Below are 24,953 nucleotides of genomic sequence, written 5' to 3'. Positions count from 1 at the left end.
AAATATACTCTCTGAAGTTTTATACATACATCAAAGTATTTATATGTATTCTCCCATAGACCAGAATGGAAACCTAGATTTTAACTCCTAATTAAGCTTGTAGACCAACTTGGAGGTGCTTACGTTCCCAGGCAGGCTTCTTTTTCAGGTCTGATAGGATAAAGTCCGAAACAAAGGCAAGTCTAGCAAATCCCTCCCGAGAATGGAAACTGTATCTTAATCGTAGCTGATAGCTGTTGAAATGGATGCCTGAAAAGTTGGTATTTCTACCTTTTTCTCATTCAGTAATTTGTTTTGATTCCCTAATTTTAGCCAGGCTCATTGCACAGGAAGACTTGTTTCTTCGATACATATATTTTTTTTTTTTGACAGACTTTCTGTAATAATGGTGCTGAACCTATGCCTCACGCTTCTTCCTCTCTCAACACTTAACTGTGCCTTCTACCTCCTCTCTGGTCCAAATCAAAATAGCTGCCCAGCCCTGCCAGGTAGCTGGGCAGTTTCTCCGTGTTATCAGGCCTTGGCTGTTTGCTAATGAAACTACTTTGCCCTGGAGCTCTCTTAAGTACTCCTGTGAAATGCCTGTCTATATTGTTTCTCTTTCTCTCTTTTGTATTCCTGCATGAATGGATGCAAAGTTTAAACAAGTTGCTTGGAAAGCCAGAACATGCTTCTTTTTACTAAAGCCCCGGAACTTACCCCCCGTCCAAGCACAAGTGCCCTTGCTTTGTTCACAGACCCCCTAAACCCCTGGCTGCCAAATTGTTGTTGTTTATTTTCTTTGGGGGAGGAGGGGAGTGTGCCCTGGGTTTGTGTGGCGGAAATTCTAACCCATGCTGTTTTGACTCCCTAGGTGAGATTTGTGGATTTAAAATTCATGGGCAGAATGTCCCCTTTGATGCAGTAGTGGTGGATAAATCCACTGGCGAGGGAATCATTCGCTCAAAAGAGAAACTGGACTGTGAACTCCAGAAAGACTACACATTCACCATCCAGGCCTACGACTGCGGCAAGGGGCCCGATGGGGCCAACGTGAAAAAGTCTCATAAGTAAGTGAGCTGGACAAAGAGTGTGTGTGTGTAAGGAAAGTGGTGACAGTTGCCGCTGCCCCAAGACTTCTTGTTTTTGAAACATGAGGCAGAGGCTAGTTTCCAGTTGTCCCCAGTGAGATTGTAAGCTCTTTGAGGGCAGGTATCCTGTTTACCCTTGTGTATGGCTCCCAGCAAGTGCCTGGCACATAGTAGGTGTTGAATAAATGACCAAATGAGTAATTTTATCCCACCAGATACTCTAGTAAAGAAACTAGGGCCTTACATTGAAAATTCAAAAAGCCTACTTTTTCCCAGAGGAAGATATTTTGTTGTTACGTGTATCTTTTTTTTTCTGTAAATTTAAAGGGCATGAAACGCTTTTGAGCTGGTGGAAGAAAGCTGACTTCTGCACCCCATCCTGGGTGTGTTCACATCGTTCCTGCCAGTTGAGAACTACTGGTGTAACGGAGAAGATTGAACAAGACTTGGATTTAGCCTTTTTCTAGTCTTTTCTCCGCCACTTAACTAGCCCTTCGACATTAGGCAAATTTAATTTTGTCGTGTCTCAGTTTCTCCTTAGTGTGTTGGCTAAGGAAGGAGGATACGTAGGTGAGGTGAGGTCACGTAACCCATTGTGAGGGTCAGGACGGATGGGTAGCATTGGGGTGTGGAGGGCCTTGGTGAACAGTGCGAGTGCTGCATGCCAGTGAATCATGCCTCATCCTGTTTACAAAATGTGATATTATCATTCTCCTTGAAAAAGACCTCATTTCAGTCAGGGACCTTGTCTGATTCAGAAACATGCCCTGGTCAGTAGCACATGAGACTGACAGTTTTCTGTTTGTAGCCTGGTCTGATGATGCCCTAGTTTTCTTGTGCCCAGGCTGGGGAGATGGAACATGGAACCGGGAAGGGCAAGTAGAGGTCCTTCATTTGTTGGGTCAGCAGTGGATGCTATCCCAGCAGTGGGTTCCTGATGGTCTCTATTCCTTAGAAGCAGGGCAGAACTTGTTTTAATGCTCATCATTTCCCATCTTCTATCTGTACTTCTTAACCCTTCTTCCTAATTTTTTTCTGGATTTTGCAACAAAATATTTTTAACTATTTGATTGGAGAGCAAACAGATGTCTGATCTAGTTTTATCTCCCTTCTGCCAGCCCTGCCACACATTGTCAAGAAAATCCCAAGTCTCTTATTTCCTATTACTGCCTTTTTACCAGCTCTCTCACTCGCTAGGACTTGGAAGAATCAACCAGATTCCTATTTTAACTTTAAAAGTTAAAGGAAATTTAAGAATAGGGCGGAATTTTATTCTTGGGGTAAAAAAACAAGCAAAACACACAGCCTTTCCCCTCCCCCCTTCTTCCAGAGCAACTGTCCATATTCAGGTGAATGACGTGAACGAATATGCACCTGTGTTCAAGGAGAAGTCCTACAAAGCCACGGTGGTAGAGGGGAAGCAGTATGACAGCGTCCTGAGGGTGGAGGCGGCGGACGCAGACTGCTCGCCCCAGTTCAGCCAGATTTGCAGCTATGAAATTGTCACCCCGGATGTGCCATTTGCTGTCGACAAAGATGGTGAGCGCCCAGGAGCGTTCTTTCCTCACTGCGGGGGAGATGGGGTAGGCAGCCCCTCTATGCCAGTCGGCTTCGAACCCAAACTTTGTCTGCACTTTGGTGAAACTCACAGTTACTCCGTTCAGGCTGCCCTAACAAAATACCATAAACTTGGGGAGCCAAACAGCGGACACTTAACTTTTCACAGTTCTGGAGGCTGAGAAGTCCAAGATCAAGGTGCCGAACGTCAGTGAGGACCTGCTTCTTGCTGTGTCCTCTCGTGGCAGAGAGAAAGCTCTAGTCTCTTTCTCTTGTAAGGACGCTAGGCCCGTCATGAGGGCTCCACCCTCATGACCTCGTCTAAACCTCACCACCTCCCAGAGGCCCCACCTCCTACTACCATCACATTGAGAGTCAAGAGTGCAACATAAGAATCTGGGGGGACACACACATTCAGTCCATAGCAAGACCTAACTTGGTGTGTCTGTCTCACATTTAAGTTTTTTTGTTTTTTAATTAAAGTGTAGTTGATTTACAGTGTTGTGTTAGTTTCAGGCGTACTGCAAAGTGATTCAGTTTTTTATATATATATATATATATATTTTTTTTTTAGATTCTTTTCCCTTATATGTTATTACAAAATATTGACTATAGTTCCCTGTGCTATACAGTAGGTCTTTGTTGGTTATCTATTTTTTTTTAAACTTTTTTTTTTGAATTAATTTATTTATTTTTGGCTACGTTGGGTCTTTGTAGTTGCGCACAGGCTTTCTCTAGTTGCGGTGAGCAGGGGCTACTCTTCGTTGCGGTGCGCGGCCTTCTCGTTGCAGTGGCTTCTCTTGTTGTGGAGCACGGGCTCTAGGCGCACGGGCTTCAGTAGTTGTGGCACGTGGGCTCAGTGGTTGTGGCTCATGGGCTCTAGAGCGCAGGCTCAGTAGTTGTGGCGCACGGGCTTAGTTGCTCCGTGGCACGTGGGATGTTCCCGGACCAGGGCTTGAACCCTTCCCCCCTGCGCTGGCAGGCTGATTCTTAACCACTGCGCCACCAGGGAGGCCCTATTTTATATATAGTAGTATGTGTATGTTTATCCCAATCTCCTAATTTATTTCCCCCCCTTCCCCTTTGGTAACCATAAGTTTGTTTTCTATGTCTATGGGTCTATTTCTGTTTTGTATGTAAGCTCATTTGTATAATTTTTTTTAAACATTCCACATTTAAGGGATATCATGATGTTTGTCTTTCTCTGTCTGGCTTACTTCGCTTAGTATGATAACTGCTAGGTCCATCCATGCTGCTGCAAATGGCATTATTTCATTCTTTTTTATGGCTGAATAATATTCCATTGTACACATATACCACATCTTTATCCATTCATCTGTCGATGGACGTTTAGGTTGCTTCCATGTCCTGGCTATTGTAAACAGTGTTGCAATGAACATTGGGGTGCACTGTATCGTTTTGAATTGTGGTTTTCTCCAGATATATGCCTAGGAGTGGGATTGCTGGATCATATGGTAGCTCTATTTTTAGTTTTTTAAGGACCCTCCATACTGTTCTTCATAGTGGCTGCACCAATTTACATTCCCAGCAACAGTGTAGGAGGGTTCCCTTTTCTCCACACCCTCTCCAGCATTTATTATTTGTAGACTTTTTGATGATGGCCATTCTGACTGGTGTGAGGTGATACCTCATTGTAGTTTTGATTTGCATTTCTCTAATAATTAGCGATGTTAAGCATCTTTTCATGCATGTACCTTTTGGCCATCTATATCTGGAGAAATGTCTATTTAGGTCACGTTTAAGTTTTTACTCTGTCCCCTGAAAGCCTCTTTTCTGGCACCAAATCTTGTGTTCTCTTATAGGGTGATCCTCTTTTTCCTTTCCCACCAAAATCTAATAAAAATCCCCCACCTAAGGTGTTTTTATTTTTTTATCTCCCTACCTTTCAGTCAGCGTGCGTCTGAATGAGACTGCCTCTTGGTCAGTTTCGTTTTCTGTTCTCCATCAGATTTGACTTTTCTGCCTCGTCTTGAAGATGAAGGTTGATACCTTGCTGCCAGACACCCCGCCATCCTTAGTAATTGACTAGAATTAACTTATTCTGGAGCACAGCTTCTTTATTAGGTTATGGCTTCTTGATGATGCCATGGTGTCTCCATTGTTAATGCATAGTCCAGAATCTTCGATGAAATGATGGACATTGCAAACACTTTGCAGACATTTGCACTCATGTTCAAAAAGCAGGCTTCTGTTCTACTGGCTGAGGGTAGGAAATCTCTCTCTAACAAAGTAAATCTTTTAGCAAGAAGTATTTAATGCAGCTCCATCTTGTATTTTTATAAATTTATTTATTTGTTTTTATTTTTGGCTGTGTTGGGTCTCCGTTGCTGTGCGCGGGCTTTCTCTAGTTGCGGCGAGCAGGGGCTACTCTTCATTGCGGTGCGCGGGTTTCTCATTGCAGTGGCTTCTCTTGTTGCGGAGCATGGGCTCTAGGTGCACAGGCTTCGGTAGTTGTGGCACGTGGGCGTTAGAGCGCCGGCTTAGTAGTTGTGGCGCACGGGCTTAGTTGCTCCGCGGCACGTGGGATCTTCCCGGACCAGGGCTCGAACCTGTGTCCCCTGCATCGGCAGGTGGATTCTTAACCACTGTGCCACCAGGGAAGCCCTCCATCTTGTATTTAATATTTGAAATACTTGAATTATTTTGTCTCTTTTATTCTCTTACATGTTAACTCTTAAATCTTAAATATAAAACCAAATACAACTATAAGAATAAATGGAGGCTGAATTCTGTAGACTCATTCCTCTGCTTAAACAATCCTTCAAGGTGGATTTAGTGTGTGTTCAAGCTCAGGAAAGCATGAATGTTAATTATCTCAAGCATCAGTTTATTTCTATGTCAGTGTTTCCAGGGCTGAAAGCATGTGCATTTTGTGTTTCAGCACAGGACGACAGAAGTCAAAAACAGTGGGCTTGAAAATAATCGGGAAAATATATATATATATCTGAATCACTTTGCTGTACACCTGAAACTGACACAATCAACTATACGTCAATTTAAAAAAAAAAGAAGAGAGTAGCAGAATGGGTTTGGGTTCTCACTGTTGTTTTTCCTCTTGGCAGGTTATATAAAAAACACAGAGAAGCTGAGCTACAGGAAAGCACAGCAGTACAAGCTGACAGTCACGGCCTACGACTGCGGGAAGAAGAGGGCAACAGAAGATGTTTTGGTGAAGATCAGCATCAAGCCCACCTGCACCCCTGGGTGGCAAGGTGAGCCTCACTGTCTCTCTGCTGCTGTCACACCAGCTCTGAAAACTTGTTCACCACGGAGACCTAACAGGAGTTTTCTTCCCCCCTGCCGCCCGTGTGTGGGCCCACACAGGATGGAACAACAGGGTCGAGTACGAGCCTGGCACCGGTGCTTTGGCGCTCTTCCCAAATGTCCACCTGGAGACATGTGACGAATCGGTGGCCTCAGTACAGGTGACGGTGGAGCTGGAGACCAGCCACATAGGGAAGGGCTGTGACCGCGACACCTACTCCGAGAAGTCCCTTCACCGGCTCTGTGGTAAGGAGGCGAGAGAGGGACCCTGAACCCCCTAGAAGTCTGTTCAGAAGTGTGTGTGTGTGGTGTGTGTGTGTGTCTGTGCATTTTAAGAACCACTGATTTGAAGCAAGTATTTCTCTAACGTGCATTGAGAATCATCAAAATAGGCATTCTGTAAGTGGAGTGAGCTTTAAATGAAATGAGACGTTTATGTAAGGACTGAAGGAAAAAAAAAGCTATAGGTAATGCAATAGCTTTTGGCAAACGTGAAGTAGAAAATGAAAACTAAGGAAACCTGCATCGAATTTATAGTCTTTATGTCCCACAAACAAGGTGTGGAGCAGCTGAGAGACAGAATGATCGCAAACCTGACCCAAGGCTAGTTCTCCATCTTCACCGTCAGTTTGGATATTTTTCTGGTTTGTCTGGATGAGGTAAAGGTGAGGTATGGATGCCTCTCGGGGAAAATGCTGAGGAGGAATGTTCCACTTGGCCGGTGGTAAAGCACCAGTAACTTCAGTGGCCTCTTGATGCTTGGAAGGGCCTTTTGTAGGGAGCATTTTCCAGTACTCATCTGTCTTTTCACTAAGTGATAACGACAGTTAGATTTAGGCAACCAGTTTTCTTTCATAATTGGAAATTGTCATATGAAGAATAAGCAAAAGGGAAAAAGTATATTCTCTGCTGGCTCGTCCTGATTCTGAATCCAAATATTCATAATCATGTACCTAAATGTATGTAAGTAAAGAGGTCTGGAATATTTTCTATTTTATACTATGTAAGTATAGTGTAAAAAACGTACTTTCTCATAATGCCATTATTTTTTATGGTATTAAATGAACATTCTCTCAGCAGAACAGTTTGAAGGTAGAAAGAATTTTCTATTTGAGTGCTTACTGTACGCTAGGTCCTTCCACATGTGTTATTTCATTTAATCTTCCCATCAGGCCTACAAAGGTGGTAGCATTGGCCTCGTCTTTACAGAAGAATTAGTGGAGACCGAGGGAGGCTGAGTCGCTTGCCCAAGGTCACACTTTTAGGAAGTGGCCGAGCTGGGATTTGGACCAAGATCATATGATACTCAAAAGACCAGGCTGTCCCAGCCAAGTCATGCTGCCGCTAGGAATAGAGAAGTCAAGGGCCCAGTGGCTGTGAAAGGTTGCAAAATCCTCTGTGGATGAATTTAAAAGAAAATCGAGCCTGGCAATGTGTAACAAAAGTTGTGAAAATGTTTCATGTTCTTTGGCTTAGTATCCCATTTCTAGGAATTTATCCTAAGGGAATAATCATGGAGACACACTGAAGTCCTCATCAAGGCAGGGTTTGTCACAGAGAAAAAATAGGGACAACTCCGTGTGCACAGGACAGATCAGTTAAATATATCACAGCACAAATTCTATACAATGAAATGCTATTCAGACATTTTAAATTATGCTGTAAAGAATATTACTGGAATATGTACATAGCAGGACTCCCATTTTTATAATATATTCATATTATACATATTTTATAACATATATTCATACATATTATACATGTTTTAATAATATGTGTACATTCATAAAGAAAGGACTGGAAGTGTTTATACCCAAATGTTAATAGTGGATATATTGGGGTGGGATCACAAGTAATGCTTCTTTTTTTTTCTCTTTTCTTTATTTTTTTATTGAAGTATAGTTGCTGTACAACATAGTGATTCACAGTTTTTAAAGGTTATACTCCTCTTTTTTTCTTCCTTTAAAAAAAAATCCATAGTTATTACTTATGAATCTTTTTAATAATAAAAACCCTTATTTTTGAGGAGAAGTGAACTGGAACTAGCAAACTGTATAACCATTAAGATAAAAGCGGTGCCTTACTACGTGCACCCCAGTGTTCATAGCAGCTCTGTTTACAATAACCAAGACATGGAAGTCACCTAAGTGTCCATTGACAGATGAATGGGTAAAGAAGATATGTATATATATGTGTGTGTATATATGTATACACACACGCACACACACACACACACACACACACACACACAGTGGAATATTACTCAGCCATAAAAAAGAATGAGATATTGCCATTTGCAGTAACATGGGTGGACCTAGAGATTGTCATATTAAGTGAAGTAAGTCAGACAAAGACACATATCATATGCTATCACTTATATGTGGAATCTAAAAAAAAATTATACAAATGAACTTATTTATAAAACAGAAATAGACTCACAGACATAGAAAACAAACTTATGGTTACCAAAGGGGGGGAGGGAGAGATAAATTAGGACTTTGGGATAAATATATACACACTACCCTATATAAAATAGATAAACAAGGACCTACTGTATAGCACAGGGAACTATACTCAATATCTTGTACTAACCTATAACAGAAGAGAATGTAAAAAAAAAGAATACATGTATTTATATATGTATGTATAACTGAATCACGTTGCTGTACACCTGAAACTAACACAACATTGTAAATCAACTCTAGTTCAATTACAAAAACAAACAAACAAACAAAGACAGTACCTTAGTGTGGCTTTGAGATGCTTATCCCTTTTGAGTTCGTCGCATGATGCCTAGTGAGCGTCTCCATGTTGCTTAGGCGCTGCGTCTGGCACAGCTGAGCTGCTCCCTTCCCCCGGCGGCTCCTCGAACTGGACCATCGGCCTCCCCACTGACAATGGCCACGACAGCGACCAGGTCTTCGAGTTCAATGGCACTCAAGGGGTGAGGGTCCCAGATGGCGTCGTTTCCATCAACCCCAAGGAGCCTTTTACGATCTCTGTGTGGATGAGGCACGGGCCGTTTGGCAGGAAGAAGGAGACGGTCCTTTGCAGCTCAGACAAAACAGGTGGGTGAGGTTCGCTGTAAGGGGCGCCCGCTGCAGTGGTGCCTGGAGGTGGGCACCTTATTCTAACCCTAAAGGCTCCCACACGCTCTTGGTGACACACGTTGTTCTGTGCTCAAGACACTGCGCTGGTCTCTGGGTGTTTGTTAGCTTTACTCAGTGGATTGGGCCCCTCTTCTCAGTAAAGGCCAAGCGTATTTTTTCCTAAACCCTGCCTTGGCCCACCATGGAGAGTTCATCCATGCTGATAAAAACTGTGTCTTCAAGATCCATTAAAGAAATAGCTTTTATTTCTCCTTTGGGTCTTAAGTCGGCAGTTTACTAGTAGAATTACTCTTCGCAGATATGAACCGACACCATTATTCACTCTATGTCCACGGCTGCCGGCTTATTTTCCTCCTCCGTCAGGATCCTTCAGAAGAGAAGAAATACAAACCTGCAGAATTCCACTGGAAGTTGAATCAGGTGAGCGCATGGAAAACTCACTGCTATGGATGTTTTTCAGAGAGTTTAAATGGGCATTGCGACCGTGAACAGGACCGGCTGTTTATGGGCAGGGTTTATTTAAGATTTTATGATTTCTGTGTCTGGGGGTAATAGGACAGCAAATTTAATCCACTGAACTCCCTTTTACTGAAAGCCTAAGTTTGTTTTTTTACATGTACGTGTTTTATACATAAAATACTAATACAGGCATACCTCATTTTATTGCACTTCACAGATATTGCAGGTTTTTTTTGTTTTTTTTTTTTTAATTTATTTTATTTATGGCTGTGTTGGGTCTTCGTTTCTGTGCGAGGGCCTTCTCCAGTTGTGGCAAGCGGGGGCCACTCTTCATCGCGGTGCGCGGGCCTCTCGCTATCGCGGCCTCTCTTGTTGCGGAGCACAGGCTCCAGACGCGCAGGCTCAGCAATTGTGGCTCACGGGCCCAGCCGCTCCGCGGCATGTGGGATCTTCCCAGACCAGGGCTCGAACCCGTGTCCCCTGCATTGGCAGGCGGATTCTCAACCACTGCGCCACCAGGGAAGCCCGATATTGCAGTTTTTATAAATTGAAGGCTTGTGGCAACCCTGCATTGTCAGATAATGTTAGCATTTTTTAGCAGTATTTTTTTTTCTTTTTTTTTTTTTCACACACACACACTGTATTTTATTTTTACAAGAGAGCAGTATTTTTTAATTAAGGTAGGCACACTTATTTTTTAGACATAATGCAGTTGCACACTTAATAGACCACAGTATAGTGTAAACATAAATTTATATGCACTGGGAAACCAAAATAAATTCGTAAGACTCGCTTTATTGTGATACTCGATTTATTGGTGTGGTCTGGAACCAAACCTGTGATATCTCCAAGGTGTGCCTGTATAAAGAAATGATATGTTTTAAATCCTCAATATCGTGTTATAACTTATTGAGATAAGCAGTACTTGCTTAAAAATTGGGATTGAGGTCCTTGTATTTGTTTATTATTTAAGGCCTTGGCTCCCCAGTTGTGCCAAGGACCCTGGGTGCCTCAGCAAATTCGGGGGTGTGATGGGATATTTTAAATATTCAAGGAACCGGCAATCTTGACATCTTTCAGACATCACATGAACTATTAGCTCGTGGGAATTTATAGTTTCAACATTAGAGCACATTATACTTCTTGTGATGATGTCATATCTTTGCAAAGCTGATTTCCTAACAGTTGCTGTGATAAAAATCAAGTGTCATGTGCAGAGATTCAGTGTGTTACAGGAAATGAGGAGATGCTGTAAACTGAGAAAGCCTTTTCATTAAAATCACAGCAGGTCGTTTCCTCTTGTGATTTAGAGTTGGGACAAGAAGGAAACCTGAGCTTAATTTATTTGCCTCATGGAGTTTGTGGATAAGAGCTGACATAGTGTTATATGTGCCTGTAGTTGGTAAAATATAACATTGTCTGAAACAGTTGCAAGATAGATAGATACATAAGAGCACATATGAGAAAGGAAAAAAGTATGTGATGGTGGAAAGATGAAGTGACTGTCCAGTTGGCAGTGTTCATCTCTTACTGTTGTAATTTTTATTTACATAGATCATTTCTTTCTCGGAAACTTTTGTCATCAGTTTTTTCAAGAAACTAAGAAAGGTATCATCCAGAAAAAAATTTTGCAATGTAGGTAGACATTTTAGGTATAGTTCTGTTTTAGTAACCACAGTCTACATTCATATATTCAGTTTCTTCTGATTACATGTTTTAGAAACTTTATCGTGGAAAATTTCACACATAGGTAAAAGTGGACAGATGAGTGTAAGGAACAACTCCACACACTCTGGCTTCAGTAATTATCAGCTCTTGGTCAACCTTGTTTCATTGTTACCTCCACTATTAATAATTTTTTGTTCAAATTGTCTCATAGATGTTTTCGTGTTTACAAATTTGTTTGTTTGAATCAGGATCCAAATAAGGGGCCATACGCTGGGATTGGCTGATAGACCTTTTGAGTTTATTTTAATCTGTAGATTTTCCTCTTCTCTCTTGGAATTTCTTTGGTGACAAAACACGCTCCTGTCTCTTCCTTATACCCTGTAAATTGGGACAGGGCTCTAAAGGCTTGATCAGAGTGGGGTTTGTATATTTCTGATCTGTTTAAGCTCCGTCGGGTTGTTTCTCTTTGTGATTTAAGCAGCCGTCAGTGGTCAGTGTCACCACCCTTGTGGCACTTGATTTCTGGTCACTTGGGTCGTAGGAAGTGTGTTCTCAGGAAGGGCTCATGGGAACAGTTAATTCCTGAGTTCTTACATGTTGTTTTAATAGTTTGTCTGTGGCCTTTATACTGAAGGTCACTTTGGCTGGATATAACATCTCTGGCTCCGATGTAAGATTTCCAAGAACAGAAAATCTGTTTCTCCGTTGAGTTCTGATGTAAAATGTTGCTGTTAAAACCTGACAACAACCTGACTTTCTTTCCTTTATAAAACACTCAGTCTTTTTGTTTGGATGACCATGGGATGTGTTTTTTTTTCTTTTTCCTTCTTTTTTTTAAGGTCATTTAATTTTACGAATATGTCTTGGTTGTTTTAGGTCTGTTTTCCCAAATATGTGGTATGCCTTTTAGTATCTACTTTCAGACATTTTGGTATTTCAGGAAAGTTTTTGTTATAGTTTTTAGTATTCTCTTCTATTGCTTTGGTTTTCCTCTCTGGGGCTCCTCTTATCTTTTGTTGATATTCTTTACCCGTTTTCTGTATCTTTCCCTTTTGTTTAAATCATTCCTGTGCTTTGTCACCTCATTTCTGAGTTGCTCTAATTACAAACTATGTTCTTCTGTTTTGTCATTTTCCTCATGTCTTTTAGCGTGTTTTGAAATAACAGATTATCATTTTCATCTCTTTGGTTAGGTATGTCTTTCAGGTATGGTTTCGTTCTCTGAAGGGAGGTTATTCCCTTTGGTTGTCTTTTTTTTTTTCTTTTAAAAACTTTTTGGGATTGAGTCGTGATCATTTTTCCCTCCTCAGTTTTACATGAAATTAGCTTTCCTACACTTTGAAAAGCATGACTTTTTTTTTTTTTTTTCCCTAGCTTTAAGGTTTGATCTGTCCCTTCTGTTGTTTTCAATAAAGTATTTTTTTAAAAATGTGGCTTCACACGCTCTGGTATCACCTGGATCAGAAGCCCTGTTGCTTCCCTCCACCCGCCTTGTTTCAGCATTCGTGTAGTCACTTAGTCACCAGTATTGTCGTGGGTGTTGTCTGTGGTTTGGGGTTTTGCTACCCTAATCACCGTGTTTTCAAGGAAATTAAAAAATTATACTAATTCTCCTACTCTCTTCTCAGAATATGCTCATGGTATTTCCCAAGAAACCTGTACTATTTTAAAAACTGGGGGTGTAATATAAATTACTTTCTGAAGCAGCATATATTACAGAACTTGTTTTAAATAAAGAAACTAAAATTAAGATCTTATCTGTCTCAAAAGTGAGTTACTGTGCAATTTGTTTATTTAGAAATCTGTGATTATACACACATACATTATGCATATATAATAAACATATATACAATATGAGAGATTTTAATTGTTTCCTCAGACTTATCAAGAGCAGCTGCTTTTCTTTTGGGGGTAATCTTTGGTAATTTCTTCATTTATTTTGATGTTTCTGGTCTGTTTTAGCTCTTGATTTCTCCTTGGTTCAGTTTCTTAGAATTTAAAGGTAAATTGGGCAAGCTTTTTATTTATTTATTTATTTATTTATTTATTTATTTATTTATTAATTATTTCTAAATATTTATTTTTGGCTGCATCAGGTCTTAGTTGTGGCACGCGGGCTATTCTTTGCGGCACATGGGCTTCTCTCTAGTTGTGACGCAGGGGCTTCTCTCTAGTTGCGGTGCGCGGGCTCAGTAGTTGTGGTGTGCGGGCCTAGTTGCCCTGCTGCATGTGGGATCTTAGTTCCCCAACCAGGGATCAAACTCATGTCCCCTGCATTGGAAGGCAGATTTCTTAACCACTGGACCACACAGGGAAGTCCCTGGGCAGGCTTTTTAAAAATACAGTTTTAGAAATTTCATCCCATAGCGTCTCCTTCTCTGCCTGTCCCTGTTCTTGCATGTATGCCTCTTCCTCTAAAGCCAGAAATCAGGGAATGCCAGACCAGCCAGGCCTTGGAGACCGCAGACTAGCACCCCACGTGACAACAGGGGAGATATTGGGGAGCTGCTCCTTCATGATAGGAGAGGAGCTCAGTTGAATTTGGCCATCTGAGCTGTATGTTCGTATTTATTTAGACCAGCACCTTTGAACCGAAAAAGAAAACACATGTGCTGTAGTGGGCCTCGTTCAGAAACTGGAGGCATTTTTCATTTTTTTTAAAAAATGTATTTATTTATTTATTTATTTTTGGCTCTGTTGGGTCTTTGTTGCTGCACACGGGCTTTCTCTAGTTGCGGCAAGCAGGGGCTACTCTTCGTTGTGGTGCGTGGGCTCTCACTGCAGTGGCTTCTCTTGTTGCAGAGCACGGGCTCTAGGTGCGCGGGCTTCAGTAGTTGCAGCACGTGGGCTCAGGAGTTGTGGCTCGCGGGCTTAGTTGCTCCGTGGCATGTGGGATCTTTCCAGACCAGGACTCAAACCCGTGGCCCCTGCATTGGCAGGTGGATTCTTAACCACTGCGCCACCAGGGAAGTGCCACATTTTTCATTCTGATCCAGAAAAGGAATGGCCAGCCCCCTGGGTGGTGTCCATCCTGCCGATACTAGAATTTCCTGGTGTCATGCTCTTGGCAGAAGGGAATCGGGCAGCTACCTGTCTGGGGTCCTGTCACATGACAAATGAGTAGCGCCCCCAAGTCTGAAGTGTCCTAGAGATGGTAGTGTCACCTTGACCTTTTGGGGTGAGATGCAGTGGGATGAGACGTATTTTGTTGCTGTCATTTTAAGTCTTTTCCTTTTTAGGAAGACAGAGGTTCATTCTGGGTGACTTGTTCTCGTGTCCAGTTGTGTCGCTCTCATGGCTGAGTCTTTGGGTGAGAGGGAAGGTGGACGTTTCACACTTAACCACCCACCCCCTTGGCCTCGTAGGTCTGTGACGAGGAATGGCATCACTATGTCCTCAACGTGGAAATCCCCAACGTGACTCTTTATGTGGACGGCGTCTCTCACGAGCCCTTCTCTGTGACTGAAGACTACCCGCTTCATGCATCCAAGATCGAAACCCAGCTCATGGTTGGAGCTTGCTGGCAAGGTAACGGTCATCGGCACCCCGTCCCCTCCAGGCTTTGAGAATTCAGTGCTTCTTCTCTGCTCCGTTGGTGGAAACAGGCTGCTCTCAGCGTCTCACATCCCTTACTGTCCTCTCCTTTCTCTTTTCGTTTCTTTGCCCGGTGTAGCCTTTCTGGGGGGGGCACGGCTGCTGCCAGGCTCCAGGAGGGCTCTATTTACGATGCTTGATGAAGGTGTTAAAGGATGGGAACTCCTTTCCCGGGGGTCCAGGAGGAGGTATGCAGAGGGAGAGTGCCATTGAGGGCCTTGTTTATAAATTATTTATAAATTAACCTGTTCGTTGGAAAGTTTACAAAAACAGAGAGGCAACCATCAGGCACAGACATGTGAGTTGCTTCGGCCAGGAGGGCTCGTCAGAGTGATTAGCACTTGATAACCTGGCGGGAGCGCCTTCAGTGAGGATTGGGGGAGAGTCCGTGGGCGTCTCTGCTGGAAGACCAGCACGGGATGTGATGACAGCCACCAGCGAGATGATACCTTTTATTCTTGTTTTCTGAGTGGCAGGCTGTGTGCCAGTGGCTTCACATGCATTATCTCATTAATCCTAATAATATATTTGCAGGGCAGAAGCTCTTTTTATCCCTATTTCATAGCTGAAAAACCGGGGCTCAGAGAAGTAGTGAGCTGTGTTACCAGCTGGTTACGTGGTGCTAGGATTTGAACCGCTGGAGCCAGTGCACTCAGGCCCAGCGTTCTGACCCACCAAACCAGGGGTGCTAACCTTTTCTGTGCCACAGAGTCCTTTGGTGGTCTGTGAAGCCTATGGACCTTTCTCAGGATAATTTTTTCTTAGTCCGTAAAACAAAATAAAATACATAGGATTTCAAAGGCGACCAATTAAACTGAAATACAGTTATCAAAGTACTAAAAGGATAAACTTGTAAAGTAGTAACACCTGTGCCGCTTTATTAACTCATGAAGATCAGGCACCTCCATTAACTGCCAAGAGTCAGAGCAGGAGGGGCTTTGTAACCATGCTGTGTGTCTACAACAGAGCAGCTGGTAGGACATGGTATCTCTTGGCACAGTCATAGTTTCTTCTAATATTCCTGTGATTTGTAGCTGACGTTTATAACCAAGGGGAAAACTAAATTTTAGAAGTTAGTAAAAATTAAGCATGTGATTTTTCCCAGACCCATTGGTCTGCCCTCAAGGTTCATGGGCCCCCCCCTCCAACTTTGCCCCTGGCTGTGTTGTCACTTCAGGGTGTCATCATCACTACATGTACCTGCTAAATAGGCCTTCTTTTTCCTTCCCTTTGGAAACATTGTACCTTGAGTTAGGTTAGAAATTTATGAAAGAGCCTAACTGCCACGACAGTTTTGCTGCTTTTAGGAGAATTTGAATTTCATAATTTTCCTGCAGATCCTTTCAGGTGAAAAAGAATAAGACAGTATTTCACGGTGAACTTCTTCAGCAAATTCCCAGGTTTATTACTGGTGACAATCCATCTGTGAGAAAGTAGAACATGAGACCAAGGAATGAGGAATAAATTACTAGAAAGTTTTTAGTTGTTACCCTTAAAATTTCAGGAAGTTTTTAGTTGTTACTCTTAAAAATTTAGTTCAAACTTCCTTCCCAAATTAAACAATAATTTCTGAGTAATGATTTTAAAAATAAGAATAAGAATACAAGGGATTTCCCTGGATGTCCAGTGGTTAAGACTCCGCACTTCCACTGCAGGGGGCGCGGGTTTGACCCCTGGTCAGGGAACTAAGTAAGATCCCACATGCTGCACGGCGTGGCCAAAAAAAACAAAGAATAAGAACACAAGTGTGGGGACTTCCCTGGTGGCGCAGTGGTTAAGAATCTGCCTGCCAGTGCAGGGGACACGGGTTCAAGCCCTGGTCCGGGAAGATCCCACATGCTGCAGAGCAACTAAGCCCGTGCGCCACAACTACTGAGCCTGCGCTCTAGAGCCCGCGAGCCACAATGAGGTCTGCGCGCCTAGAGCCTGTGCTCCGCAACAAGAGAAGCCACCGCAATGAGAAGCCCGCGCACCGCAAGGAAGAGTAGCCCCCGCTCGCCACAACTAAAGAAAGCCCACGCTCAGCAACGATAAATAAATAAATAAATAAATAAATAAATAAATAAATAAATAAATAAATAGGCATGATATTTACATATTAAAAAAAAAAAAGAAAGAATACAAGTGTGAACCTAAATGTTATTTTGTATTCTGGGAACTTTGTTACATGGGTTAAAAATACCACCCGCCCCCCCACCCCATCCCACCCTGCCTTCCTCTTCATGTCACGGTGTCTCTGCCATCAGATGGCAATCACTTTTCATCCTTTCTCATCTCTTTCTACCTCAGCCCTCAGCATCCTCAGCCAGAAGAATCTGCCTAAATTTCCAAACCAAACACAAGTTTTAAAAATTTTAGTTAATGGGGGAAGAAGATCTCCTTTCTTCCCTTCAGGGGATTTGAAGTCCCTTTCCCTTCAAGTTCATTGTGCGGGGCCTGGGCTGGAGGCCCGCCTCGTGGGATTAACGGAAATGTCAGTTGTAACTGTGTGCTAGGGGGACGTAGGAGCTGTGTGCGCTCCGGGGCTCACCTGTGCACACCTGGCCTCGTCCCCATGTGGCCACAGCAGGAAAGGCGGTGAGGCCTGCACCGTGGGGTGGGGCGGGGAGAGGGAAGCCGTGCACCCACCGCGTGGTCTGGAGAGTGGAAATTCTGTCCTCCGTCGCTGGGCGGGTGCCTCGACCCAGAATGCTGGTCGGGAACCACAGCCGCCGTCCCCAGGCCTGGCACCGATTATGTTTCTCTGGGTGAGTTCCTTAACCTCTGACTCTCCCTTTCTGTTCAGAGAAACTGGTTAAAAATGCCTTCTTGGGGCTTCCCTGGTGGCGCAGTGGTTGAGAATCTGCCTGCCAATGCAGGGGACACGGGTTCGAGCCCTGGTCTGGGAAGATCCCACATGCCGCGGAGCGACTAAGCCCGTGAGCCACAATTGCTGAGCCTGCGCGTCTGGAGCCTGTGCTCCACAACGGGAGAGGCCACGATAGTGAGAGGCCCGCGCACCGCGATGAAGAGTGGTCCCCGCTTGCCGCAACTAGAGAAAGCCCTCACACAGAAACAAAGACCCAACACAGCCATAAATAAATAAATAAATAAATAAATAAATAAATAAATAAATAAATAAATAAAATTAAAAAAAAAAAATGCCTTCTTTCCTCTGTCACTTGGAAGTCAAAGTCTAAACCGATGTGAGCTCCTTTTGAGCTTTCAAAAAAGACATACATGTTCACTACATACCAGGCTTTGGACGCTGACACGTGTCTTCCCCGTTAAAAAGGCCGGCGCTGTGGTCCAGGGTGGGTGCCTTTCACACCAGGTACGTCTCTGCCGTCAGCGCCAGCTGCCACCTCGCAGTGTCCTGCCTGGACAGGTTGAGGAGATCAGTGAATTCAGGGCACAGCTTTTACTCATCTCATTGTGAATCCAACCTGTGTTTTGGCAAGGAGGCTGCGGGAAGGTGGAATAAAAGAATGGAAAGAGATAAACAACAAGGTCCTACTGTATAGCACAGGGAACTACAATGTATTCAATATCATGTGATAAACCATAATGGAAAAGAATATGAAAAAGAATATATATGTATAATTGAATCGCTTTGCTGTAAAATTAACACAATATTGTAAATCAACTATACTTAAATAAAATAAATTAAAAAAAAAAAAAAGAATGGAAAGAAGCACGGGGGTGGTAAATATCCCTTTGGGAAAAGGTGACCAAGTACAGGTTTCATCCAGGTGTGGAGTGTGTCCCCAAGAGGGATGGGAGGGGAATTTTTCTCTTTGTGTTTGTGTTTGGTAGCTTTTCAAAACTAATTTTCAAGGTCCAATTTGAAGAGCCTAACCTCTTGGTCCTTTTCTATTGTCTGTCTTGCTTTTCTACAGAGTATTCAGGAGTTGAAAATGACAATGAAACTGAGCCTGTGCCTATGGCCTCTGCAGGTTGCTGGACTTTCTTGCCTACGGTTCACTATTGTGTTTCATTTAAAGTCGAGACATCAATTCATTGTGCATTTCGCATGAGACGCCCAAGTTGCATTTTGGTCCCAGACACTATTTGAGCTGCTGCTTTGCCTTATGCTACCCCACTGCATCATGGGATTTCCCTTTTCTGCCCATTCTGATCCCAGTTGAAGTGAGAGCAAATGACTCATTAATGCAGTGTACTAATGGGAATTTTTTTTTTTCCTCATCAAATTTTACCCCATCCCACTGCGTGAGGCGCCCCGCTGAAATCTCACAGGCAAAGTTTGCTTGGGAGGCCACCTCCTGCTTCTCGTGTGTCTGAAACAGGAGACAGGAAAAGGCTCGTGTCTAGATATTCTGTCCTGACTGATAATAAGTTTTAAATAATGTTTCTTAGAAATCTCGATATCCCTAGTGACGATTTAGTGTCTAACGTCTCTTATCCGGAGTGAGGCATGCTACTGACAATTGGTCTCTCCTCCTTCTTCAGTGTAAGAACAGGGTTTAGTACCTCCTGGTTTTGGCTCTTTGTTACAGTCTGTCAAGGGCCACCTTCTGGCTTTTTCTTGTAACATCTTCACTCTTCCCAGTTGTCCTCAGTAGTAGGAGACAGGCACACTGGGACTCAACAAAATAGCCGTGTAGGCGGCCTTGATACTAGGCTTTGTGCAGGGTGGGATTTTAGCATTCCTTTTATCTTTCTACTCCTGCCTGTGTACATTCATCCCCGAGTTTGTATGTATTCCCTGAGTATGCTCAGTTAGAAAAAGCAACCCAGGGGAATTACCTGGCAGTCCAGTGGTTAGGACTTGGCGCTTTCAGTGCAGGGACAGGGGTTTGATCCCTGGTCGCGGCGCAGCCAAAAAAAAAAAAAAAAAAAGAAAAGAAAAAAAAAAAACCCAGCGCCTGATCCAGCTGATTGAGAAGGCAGTGGTTGAAGAGGCTGGCGCTGGTAGGACATCACTTGTGAACCATGATGACGGGTGCAGCGAGGGCCACCCTTACCAGGAAGTGGCCACATGTGTGGGGACACTCACGGGACCTCTTGGCTTCTGGGCTTCGGGGGAGGGACCCCCAGCTCCTCTCTTCTCCGGGCCACATGCATGATCATAAACCATTTAATTTCCTCATTGTGCTTCCATGTCGATTGCAAGGCTAACAGGATCTGGTAGGAACTAACCCGCATGTCCACCCGTCAGGCTGCCACCACCGATAACATCGCATTGAAAAGTGAAGCAGGAGGCCCTGGGCTGCACTCACAACTTCTGCTTTTCCACCCCCGTGTTCTGCAGGTGGTGACCTGCACATGACTCAGTTTTTCCGAGGTAATCTGGCTGGCCTGACGATCCGTTCCGGGAAACTCGCAGATAAGAAAGTGATTGACTGTCTGTATACCTGCAAAGAGGGGCTAGACCTGCACGTCCCCGAAGACAGCGGCAGCGGTGTCAAGGTAACACCAGCGCCCACCTGCACGGCACCCACGACTTCCTCAAGCACAAGTGCGGAGGCTGTTGGCATAAGGATTGATCGGTGATTGGTCCTGAGCTGCTTTTACTCACAGCATCTCCGACACCACACGCATCGGGTGTCTTTCTCACACCAATTCTCCAGCTCCTGGACCCCAACTCCCCAGGCGTCCTGTAATCCAGTTCAGTCCTGACACTAACTGGGCACCAGGCCCCAGTGCCCCCCACATGCCTGCTCCTCTGGTGCCAGCTGCAAGGATCTGGGCCTCCGGTACCCACACTTGGCTGAAAAAAGTCGAGGGTTCCTAACAATCCCTTGCCCTTTTCAGGTTCAATAATTTGCTAGAACTGCTCAGAAAACAGTTCACGTACTATTACTGGTTTATTATGAAGGATACAACTCAGGAACGAGCAGGTGGAAGAGAGGCACAGGACCAGGAGTGGAGGAGGGTGCACGGGCCTTCCACGCCCCCTCCAGGTGCACCACCCTCCCGGCACCTCGCTGTGTCCACCAGCCCAGAAGCTCTCCAGACCCTGTTGTTTAGAAGTTTTTGTGGAGGGTCTGTTATGTAGGTATGATTGATCAAATCGTTGACGACTGTTGATTAATTAACTCAATCTCCAGTCTCTCTCCCCTCCTCCAGGGTTTAGAGGTGAGGCTGAAGGTCCAATGTAATCATGTGGTTGGTTTCTTTGGCAACCAGCCTGCATCCAAGAGTCACCTCATTAAGGTAAATTCTGGGGTGGCTGAAAGGGGCTTATTAGGAATAAAAAAAGATGCCGCCATCCCTCAGGAAATTCCAAAAGTTCTAGGAGCTCTATGCCAGAAACCAGGGACAAAGACCAAATATATATGTCCTATTATATCACAGATCTGTCTGTGCCTTAGATATTTACCATCATATAATAGGGTCACGGTCACTGGAATTACGTGAGCTTTTCTTCTCCAAGTCACCAATCCAAATCAATCCCAAGCTAATGCTCTTTGTCGAAGTGTTCGTGGTTTCAGCTTCTTGCAGTTAGAACCTTATTCTGTTCCTGTCTCTCTGTTTTGGTGCCATTTCAGATCCAAGCCAACCCCAGTCAGTCAGTGTTGACCTTGGAGGGAGAGGATGTAGGGGAGTTGGATAAGGCCATGCAGCACATTTCCTACCTGAATTCACGACAGTTCCCCACACCCGGGATCCGAAGACTCAAAATCACCAGCGTGGTCAAGTATGTGCTGACTTTTAACAATAAACCTGTCTGCTCAGTGACCCTTGAGAAGAAAATGTGTGTATTTAGGTTTTTAAGTCAACGCAGCCTCCCTTCTGTAAGGAAAGGTGATCCGTCCCTCGTTACCAGAAAGTTTGAGTGATGTGTGGAAGCACATTCTGGGAGTGGCCGGCGTCTTGTCCCCTAGGTGGTCGTGGAATCCTGTGGTCCACCTCCGAGCGCCTTTGTCTGTGTGGCTTGAGAAGCCGCCTCTTAAAGCCCTGACCCTTCCGTCCCCTTCCTTGTTGGCAGGTGTTTTAACGAGGCCACCTGCCTCTCAGTCCCCCCGCTGGACGGCTACGTGATGGTTTTGCAGCCGGAAGAGCCCAAGATCAGTCTGAGTGGCATCCACCACTTTGCTCGGGCAGCTTCCGAATTTGAAAGTTCGGAGGGGGTCTTCCTTTTCCCCGAGCTTCGGATCATTAGCACCATCACGAGAGAGGTGGAGCCCGAAGGAGAAGGGGACGAGGACCCCACAGGTAACAGCCTAGACCGGTCGCCCAAATGTGGGCGGCTGAAACCCCACTGCCGCTACTTATTTCTTGGCCCTTTTCCTCTGTGATTTTGTAGACTTGAACGTTTTAGTGCTGTTCTTGGGTCTGCTTCTGGAATCTGACCCGTGGGCTAGAGCGCATTATGGTCTTTGGAAACCCACCCGGAGGGTCCTTTCATCTGTTTTCCAGCTTGACGTCAGAATCTGGGATGGCTCTTGTGGGTTGGGAGGATGGAGACGAGGGCAGGGGTTGCTGCTGTAGGGGTGCTCCTGCTGGCTGGCCCCCCACTCTCGGGCCTTCCTGGTGGCCAGTCCTCCTAGACACATAAAGCACCCCCCTTTCTTGAAAATGACTGTCCCGTACCGCCGTCCGTGGTCCCTGAAAGGCCTCTGTGAGTTTGAGGAGGAGCAGACGGGCCGTCGCTGTGAGCACCTCCCTGGGCTCCACAGCCTCTGCTATTTCCCGTTGGGCCGCTTTTGCAGTTCAAGAGTCACTGGTGTCGGAGGAGATTGTCCACGACCTAGACACCTGCGAGGTCACGGTGGAGGGAGAGGAACTGAACCGAGAGCAGGAGAGCCTAGAAGTGGATGCGGCCCGCCTGCAGCAGAAGGGCATCGAAGTGAGCAGCTCTGACCTGGGCGTGGTCTTCACAGGTGAGAGGCCAGTCCCCAGACCGGGAGAGTGAAGGCTCAGAGCTCAGCACCCACCTCCTCCCAGCTCAGCAGCTGGAGAGAGTCCTGGAGGAGGTGGGAAAGGATGAGCGGTGGCCACACACCTTCTCCCAGACGGGAAGGGAAGCACAGCTCTGCCTGGTGTCCCGTCCTCATAACGGGTAGAAGCTTGGGCACGTGTGCCACCTGCCCCTCAGCAGCGGACGACGCCCCCGCAGTTGGCAAGCCAGACGCGCGGCCGGGTGGCTCTGGGGCCCGCCTGCAGCCTGCCTTTGCCCTCGGCCCGTGTCCCTAAGCTCAGCCGCCGCTGTCTTCCCCGCAGGTGTCGACACCATGGCCAGCTACGAGGAGGTCTTGCACCTCCTGCGCTACCGGAACTGGCACGCCAGGTCCTTGCTTGACCGGAAGTTCAAGCTCGTGTGCTCCGAGCTGAATGGTCGCTACGTCAGCAACGAGTTCCAGGTGGAGGTGGGTGCCGGGCTGTGCCGAGCAGGGCCGGCAGCGTGGTCACCGGGCGCCTCGCTCACGGCCCTGATGTTGGCAGATGCCGATTTTTAGAGCACTCGTGGTGGCAGCTGTTTGGGTTCATCCTGGGGTGGGTCGCCTTTCCCAGCCGGGGGGCTGCTCCCCGTTAGACCTGCAGAGGTTTGGGGGGACAGGTTATACACGGGCTGGGCTGGGGCACAGCACGGTGCCCCCCTTCACAGGCTGCCTTAGCCCGAGAGTCGGAGGGGCCTCTGGAGGGAGGTGGTCAGGACCGAGTGGCGGTCCGTGCCTCGGGCTGAGGGGCAAGGTTGTTTCTCGAGATTTGACACTGCTTTCGCTGGGGGAGCCGGGGCTTCTTTGCAGATGGCTGGCCCTGCCGTGAGTAGATCCTTGGCCCAGGGCGAGGGTTGCCGCCAGCTCCGGCAGGGCTGCTCTCCGCTGAACGTGGTCGTGGGGACTCAGGCCGCAGGGGCCAGAGGGCACTCGTCCTGCTCGGACACCTTTCGTATCACTCAGAGCTTCTGTGCCCTGGAGAAATGGACCCAAAGTTACTCTCAGCAATTGAACGCTTCCGTTGTGACCCCGTAGCAGCAGAATTAAACTCACAGGGCTGAAGAGCCCATGAGTGTTTTCTTTGAGCCAAAGGGTAGCAGATTGGAAAGGAAATAAAGGCTCTGATTTGTGCTCTCTGTCACGTGGCTGTAGTTTTGGGAAAAGAGGGGCACTGTCGTGCGCCCGGGCTTCTCGAACCACCCGTGGTGAAGGGCCGGCGGTGGTGCTGTGTCTTCTCCTCCAGTCTGTGGTGGATGAATTATTTTATTAGACACAATAAAAGTGAGTTATTCCAACAGCAGGATGTTCTTGGCTGTGTGACAGCATCACATGGTTACGGCAGCCTCCTCGGCTGCCTCTGTTCTTCTCTCCGCCCACCAGCACCGGTCCAGGGCCCACTTCGGTGGTGCTGGTCAAGTGCATGTCCATTCCACGCGCGGACACGTCCGGGCTGCCCTTGTGTCTCCGCTGCAGGTGAACGTCATCCACACGGCCAACCCCGTGGAGCACGCCAGCCACATGGCCGCGCAGCCGCAGTTCGTCCACCCCGAGCACCGCTCCTTCATTGACCTCTCAGGTCACAACCTGGCCAACCCCCACCCGTTCGCAGGTAGGCCTGGGACGCCCCTCCCCGCCTCCTGCCGTGAGCTCAGCGCCCCCTTCCCCCACCGCCGCTCAGAACAGCCACCGGCCGGCCTGGCTGTTACTCCACGTCACACGAGGAAACCGGAGCACGGACGGGGCAGCGAGGGGCCGAACCCAGACTTGAACCCGTGCTGAGCCTTTTCTTGGAGCGAGCAGTGGAGGCCGAGGGCACACGGCGGGCCGGGCCGGGTCTCGTCATCACAGCCGTCCTGTCTCCTCTTCCCCGCAGTCGTCCCCAGCACCGCAACCGTCGTCATCGTGGTGTGCGTCAGCTTCCTGGTTTTCATGATCGTCCTGGGAGTGTTCCGGATCCGGGCCGCTCACCAGAGAACCATGCGGGACCAGGACGGCGGCAAAGAGAACGAGATGGATTGGGACGACTCTGCCCTGACCATCACCGTGAACCCCATGGAGGTAGGCGAGGGCGGTGGCGCCCCGACTGAGAACCCCGCAGGCCAGGGCCCCAGGGAGGCTCAACTCACCCTCACGCTCACGTGCTTTGCGTGGTCCGCACCGTGACCCTGCGTGGGTAAACTGAGGCCTGGGGGGGGCCTGCTTTAGGGTCGTGGTCCCGCTGTGGGTGGCGACCGGAGCTCTGTTTCCCTTCATCTTTGGTGAGGAGCCTAGTCAGCCCCTCTTGCTGGGTCGTGGGATGTGGCCTCCGGTGGGTGGACGAAGCCTGG

At 46.3% G+C, this 24,953-nt stretch overlaps 1 protein-coding gene across 4 annotated transcripts in view; it reads left to right on the top strand.

The window, feature by feature from the left end:
• The window catches only part of CLSTN1 (calsyntenin 1), a 79,456-nt gene that overhangs the window by 52,907 nt on the left and 1,596 nt on the right, over positions 1-24,953 (top strand). For 2 of the 4 annotated variants that reach the window (XM_068538842.1, XM_068538839.1), the window contains 15 exons: positions 854-1,049; positions 2,401-2,609; positions 5,711-5,860; positions 5,973-6,158; positions 8,732-8,980; positions 9,321-9,442; positions 14,515-14,677; positions 18,622-18,678; positions 19,995-20,152; positions 21,235-21,383; positions 21,675-21,901; positions 22,399-22,569; positions 22,910-23,055; positions 24,100-24,235; positions 24,500-24,684. In XM_068538842.1, the coding sequence (XP_068394943.1) occupies positions 854-1,049; positions 2,401-2,609; positions 5,711-5,860; positions 5,973-6,158; positions 8,732-8,980; positions 9,321-9,442; positions 14,515-14,677; positions 18,622-18,678; positions 19,995-20,152; positions 21,235-21,383; positions 21,675-21,901; positions 22,399-22,569; positions 22,910-23,055; positions 24,100-24,235; positions 24,500-24,684 (2,504 nt within the window). The remainder of the gene's footprint in view (positions 1-853; positions 1,050-2,400; positions 2,610-5,710; positions 5,861-5,972; positions 6,159-8,731; positions 8,981-9,320; positions 9,443-14,514; positions 14,678-18,621; positions 18,679-19,994; positions 20,153-21,234; positions 21,384-21,674; positions 21,902-22,398; positions 22,570-22,909; positions 23,056-24,099; positions 24,236-24,499; positions 24,685-24,953) is intronic. The other 2 variants (XM_068538841.1, XM_068538840.1) reach the window with 1 other exon arrangement.

The sequence above is a fragment of the Eschrichtius robustus genome, chromosome 3 (genome assembly GCF_028021215.1).
Source record: "Eschrichtius robustus isolate mEscRob2 chromosome 3, mEscRob2.pri, whole genome shotgun sequence".
Lineage (NCBI taxonomy): Eukaryota > Metazoa > Chordata > Mammalia > Artiodactyla > Eschrichtiidae > Eschrichtius > Eschrichtius robustus.
Note: the sequence above shows the minus strand (reverse complement) of the source record. Positions and strands in the feature narration are given on the sequence as shown.